Raw genomic sequence first — 6,139 nt, 5'->3', positions numbered from 1 at the left:
CTGCTGAATTTAGCGGACTATTTTTCTGCTTGCGGTGGAGATGTGGTAACATTCAGAGTTTTATTTTTATTTGTCTAAAATCTTTGGAAGATCTGCTGAAAACTCTGGAATTCTGCTTCCACAGATTCTGGGTACCCTGGTGATCATCTACACAGTATAGTTTTGTTGACATCAAGGAAACAAAAGAACCACTTAAGCGAATTAAAACCATTTATTATTGAGTTATATATAATCATCCATCCTCTGGCACAATGAGAGGCGATACACTGCTGGCTGGTGACACCACGGCTGCCAGTGTAATTCAATAAGAGCAAACAAGCTTAGACATACTTTTCAGCTATTGTAAGTGGAATGTGAGCAGAGGGAATTTAAAATGCAGTATTGTCTCCAAACATGTCTCATCAATGTTGATGAGAGAGGAGAAAGTGTACTGCTCCTGACTGCTGTTGGTCTGCAAAGTGACCCACAACATGTGTATGACAGGGTTACATTTAGAGCTGGGCAATATATCGATATTATATCGATATTGTGATATGAGACTAGATATCGTCTTAGATTTTGGATATCGTAATATGGCATAAGTGTTGTCTTTTCCTGGTTTTAAAGGCTGCATTACAGTAAAGATATGTACTTTTCTGAACTTACCAGACTGTTCTAGCTGTTTTATTATTTGCCTTTACCCACTTTATGTCATTATGTCCACATTATTGATGATTATTTATCAAAAATCTCATTGTATAAATATTTTGCGAAAGCGCCAATAGTCAACACTACAATATCGTTGCAGTATTGATATTGACGTATTTGGTCAAAAATATCGTGATATTTGATTTTCTCCATATCGCCCAGCCCTAGTTATATATCTTAATGCTTTATTAAATATGATACTATACTATATATACTATCTATAAGAGAAATGATTAGTGCTCTCCAGGAAATTAGTTTTTTCAATTCATGACTGCTCTAGAAAACAAGGCACATACTATTATTTTCAGTGATCATGGGGTTTTCATTTTGTATTTTTTTGATAGATGTACTTGTTAGGAAGCATCGGTCAGAGGGCCTAATGCAGCAACTGCTTCTATCTCAACCAGTCCACCCTAGGATAGAAGACACAGAGAGAACATTCAACACAGTTTACAGATGGCCTGAATCCACTACACAGAATCAATAGAAACAAGCATACTGTAAGTCTTCATCAAATACGTACTCTGGGGAGGGCAGCAACCTGGTATGCAGCTCTGGCTGGGTAGTTAGTGCTGAAAACTACAGAGCAGCACATTTAATGGCATCAGGTTACCAACACACACATTTTTAAACATGTCGAAGTAAATTGACACATGGCAGAGCTTTGGCAAGTTTGACAACTAGTAAGTGAAACCCCTGAGTACAATCTGATATATTAACAGTGTAACTTGAGATTTCTAAGAAGGGTGTTTTTTATGATTACTCCAAACATTAGGCACAACCTGGTCTTTTATCAAAACTCTAACACCTCTGATTTGAAGTTTTAAAGTGGCCATATAATGCTCATTTTCAAGTTCATAATTGTAATTTGAGATTGTATCAGAATAGGTTTACATGGTTTAATAAAAAAAAAAAACATATTTATGCTACGTTTACACGTGGCCGGCTATTTTCATAAACGGACATTTCAACCTCTCAGTTTTCAGAAAAGTGTTCGTATATATGTACCCGTGTATATATGCCGTCAATGCCGTCAAGAGCATGCCAGACCTGTAGGTGGCAGTGTAACGAGAAGCTCAAGCCCACATTAGCCAATCAGAATCCCGACAATAGCAACAACAACAACCAATCACATCCTCTTTCTCTCTCTCGGCTGCCTAAACCTCCGTTTGTCTCAGTTTACGTGCAAACATGCAAACGAAGTTTTCCAAAATCTCCACTTTGGCCGGAGTTTTTAGAAATAATCGTTTTCTGTGATAAAAACGGGGTTTTCGTGTAAATGAGGGGCCAAACCGCAGGAAAATATCTGTGTCTTCCCTTTGTGTAAACGGGGCCTTAGTTGTACTGCACATTACTGAAGCTCCTCTTTTCACCCTGTGTGTTTAGGTCTCTGTCTTAGCTACAGAGTGAGACATCTCAACTTCTATAACATCTTTGTTGGCAGTCGCACATGCTAGCTAGGTAAGGACTACATGAGCTAGCTAGCCGTTTCTCCAACTTCAGCCAGTACAAGGCAGGATTAGCTGGGAGACTTCTTCTAAACGAGGGCGCACTTCCAACTTTGTGTGGAATACCTGCAGAACAGGGACATGGAAGTAGTTCTATACAATTTATTTTGTAGATTAGGGTGAATTTGTGTGTGTTGTAGCAGTGTTTTGCCATTGAGAACGAGCTAGCATGCTAAGGGTTAGCCCCCTAGCCCCCTCATTTCGGCTAGTGACGTAGAAAGCAGTGCTGATTTTGACCAGCTCACCAGGAGACTGAAGGCAGGACACATTCAGAAACCGTAGCTCACTCTAAACAGCATGGATGTTGTTGTTTTTTTAAAGACTGCATTGGGTGTGGAAGCACCAGGGACACAAAATAACACCCCAAATCCCAGAAAAAGTGTTTTTTTTTTCATAATATGGGCACTTTAATAAGCAACATGATGATATGAAATGCTTATTTTTCTCACAGATATTTTGACTGTCAGCAAAGAAAGCACAGGTGTAACTCATAACACTAATTAGGGGCTCCGCACCATTGTCCCAGTGAGTGTGCACAAGCAATCGTTACTGTTATTATTTACACCTGTGCTTTCCCTGCTGAGACACAGCAGTGAAAAGGGTCTTTTGTTTCTAAACCTACATCCAGTTCATGAAAGCTTTTGTACTTGTTGTTCCTGACATTGAGTGTCTGGTAGATGTTAATTAAAAAAAAAAAATCCTCCAGTACAGAGGAAATTATGTGTTTTGAGGCAACACTAACAGCATGGGTGAACACATGCAAAGTCAAAATATGAAATCTTGAGGAAAACAATTAGCTTTCTCTTTGTGAATTAGCAAAAGCTTTTCAAAAATTACATTGATTTCTCTGCACACACAACACTGTAATATTATATAATATATATTTTATAAGATTATAAGATAGTTGGAACTGGGACACGGCTAACGGACCCACTACAGAAACTCTACTTCATCAGTAGAAAATCCAAACCATTCATTTTGTTTATATATATATATATATTTTTTTTTTTTTTTTTTTTTTTTTTTTTTTTTATATATATATATATATATATATATATGTATGGTGCATGTAATTAAATATGTCTGGGTTCCCATGCAGGCTTTGTAATTACAGTTAAAGGATTTCAGGGTGTCTTTGGAGCATCAGATGTGGCATGTTGTCTGACATTTACTTTAAGGCTTAAACTACTGGCAGCAGCAGCTCAGGTTTCACTCTGCTGAGGGACCGGCTTTAGTGACTCTGAGCAAACATCGGCAGGCCCTGTACCAGTGTGGTGACAAAGTCAGCTTGTTTCTGAATATTTGTTTTTTTACTAGTACGTGTGGACGTGGCGTAGTGCACTCGCTTGGCATCTTTACAATATGAAGAGGCAAAATCAAGGATAACTCTCTTCTCAAGGATGTGGCCAGACAAATATAGTACTAAGATTGCTCAATGTTATGTTAACGCATATACAGTGAATTAATATAGAGTATATAGATAGATAGATAGATAGACAAAGACAATGAATAGAAAGCTTAACTTCAAGCCAACCAAGTAAATGTGACCTATTTAAAGTAGTAACAACCATGTTTGCCTGGTTAATGCAGGTTCCCTGAATTGTGCTGACACCCAGTGGCAAAGTCTGTATTGCAAGATGCAAGTGATGGTCCTAAGAAGGCCTATTACAACATGTTTTTATTTTACCATGGCTTTTAGCAGCAATACAAAATTCCACTGATGAGTGAATCCATGATACTTACACTGCTTGTAAACGTCGTTGACATTGGTGAAGTCATTCATGTCAGCCAAGAGCACTGTGGTTTTGACAACTGCAGGAAACGAAGACAAGTGTATATTAAGATTAATTAATGATAAAAGAATTCTCCTCCATGTAAACTTCTACGTGACCAATTAAAAATGCAGTACTTTTCGGACAGGGACAGTTTTTCTCACCATTCTCATAACCACACCCAGCTGCTTTAAGGATTTCACCCATATTTACAAGAGCCTGTGAAAAAAGAATTTCCAAATGAAGGTGCTGTTCTTTAGACATTCATTTTGATTTGCTCATTTGTGAGACAAGCAGACAGAGTGATGAAATAAGATTAAAATGAAATGAGATGAAGCTCCTGAAGAAAGGATACATTTAATTTCAATAATACATTCTAATCATACACTGCATATATTCAAACTGTAGCAGCCTCTTGATGAATAGAATATGAGAAACCTAAAAAAGATCGACTTAGTGAACAGAATAAAGTGGAATAACAGGCAACCACATCATTACAGTAAACAACTTAAATAATATCTTGGATAGTTTCTAATTTTGCATTGCTCTTGGTTTATGAATGAATGAATGACGGGAGGGTATTTTATGGTGGGGCACCTGTCTGGTTTGAGCCTGAACGCCCCCTTCCACCAACTGTCCACTGGCAGGATCCATCCCCAGCTGTCCTGAGATGTACATGGTCCGGTCTACCACCACTGCTTGGCTGGGAGACACACAAACAGGAACAAAGGATCATTTAAATTGGATTAAAGGCTGGGTTTGAAATCTTCTTGTCCTTTCGAGTGTTTCTTTGTTTGTTTTTTACTGTTACAGAAGGACAGCAGACAGGCAGTAGGCTATGAAGTCATTTGGTTAGAATTGCCAAAGTTACTGATAATGCAGCCTTTTTGGGGTTATCTTTATTGTTACTATAAGTGCCACGGCGCATCATGCCAACTGCTATAATTATTATGAATCATATTTCTGTATATCTGTATCAGTGTCTCTGTGTCCCCAACCGGCAGCGGCAGATGGCCGCCCACCTAGAGCCTGGGTCTGTCCAAGGTTTCTGCTGTAAAAAGGATATTTTTCCTCACCACTGTCGTACCAAATGCTTGCTTGTGGGAAATTGAAATTGTTGGGTCTTTGTAAATGATAGTGTGGTCTGGACCTACTCTATCTGTTAAGTGTCCTGTGATAACTGTTGTGATTTGACACTATAAATAAAATTGAATTAAATTAAAAAGCTCTTTGTGTTTTTATTTATTGTTGTACTTTGTAATATCACCATTTGATTTGCTTTTCTTTCTTACCAACTCCCAGAGAAGCTGTAGCCTACATTTTGACCAAACATTTTAAGCAAAGTTATACTAAAGATAAAATTGAGTATAACTTGAAGACAACTGCATTAAGAACACTTTTAACACTACTGTTGATCTTAATAGTTTAGCCTTTCAATGGTTTTCAAAGTTTAAAGTACAATCCAAAAAACGTGTACTTTGCTCCCAAGCCAGTCTCATTCATTGAGTGACTACTGGCCTACCTCCAACTACTACTGGACGACACACTGCACTCCCCAGAGCACAAAACACTAAACTAGGCTATGTGCTTATATTGAGGGAAATATGAATGAATATATGAATAGCCAAAACTATCTAAACATCTTACCAACAGTGTTAAAATATGATTTATAAATGTTATTTTGACTACTGCGTCAGCTGTGTGCCAGTTGTAACTTGTTCCGACTTCAAAGCTCTTCTCATTCTCACCTGTACGGGCCGATAGCAGCAGGAGCTTTTGTTGTTCTGATAATCCTCCTGATTAATGCAGCCATTTTATTAGGAATATGTGTAATCAAAAGTCAGATCAAAACAACTGCTGTGACAGAGCTGCTGTACAGCTTATGGAGAACGAAAAGCTGCAAGAGCACTGGATGACGTAACGAGAGCTGCCTTACTGTAAATTACGTTTTAGACGCGCAAAAAAATGTTTTCCCCCAATTGTTTTCACGAGTGAGTGCATACTATTGAAATATTGTACGCTCAAGTCAAGACTAGTCATGCCCGTTGTTATTATTATTAAATATCCATGGTCGTGACTCGTGACCAAAGAGGACATAATGTAAGAGAAATTAGGTTGGTTGACAGTATAACTTTTTGTTGCGCCGATATACTACAAATCCCATGACACTAC

At 38.1% G+C, this 6,139-nt stretch overlaps 1 protein-coding gene across 1 annotated transcript; it reads right to left on the bottom strand.

The window, feature by feature from the left end:
- Positions 1-700: 700 nt before the first annotated feature.
- On the bottom strand, positions 701-6,105 carry LOC120562171 (2-iminobutanoate/2-iminopropanoate deaminase-like). The gene is made up of 6 exons (XM_039805717.1): positions 5,716-6,105; positions 4,565-4,670; positions 4,132-4,186; positions 3,939-4,007; positions 1,211-1,266; positions 701-1,100 (listed from the first exon to the last, which is right to left on the bottom strand). Exons 1-6 carry the CDS (start codon positions 5,778-5,780, stop codon positions 1,041-1,043), a joined length of 411 nt encoding a protein of 136 aa, XP_039661651.1. The 5' UTR covers positions 5,781-6,105; the 3' UTR covers positions 701-1,040.
- Between the last annotated feature and the right edge of the window lie 34 nt (positions 6,106-6,139).

The sequence above is a fragment of the Perca fluviatilis genome, chromosome 7, assembly GCF_010015445.1.
Source record: "Perca fluviatilis chromosome 7, GENO_Pfluv_1.0, whole genome shotgun sequence".
NCBI classification, from domain to species: domain Eukaryota; kingdom Metazoa; phylum Chordata; class Actinopteri; order Perciformes; family Percidae; genus Perca; species Perca fluviatilis.
This window is presented reverse-complemented; position numbering and strand designations above follow the sequence as displayed.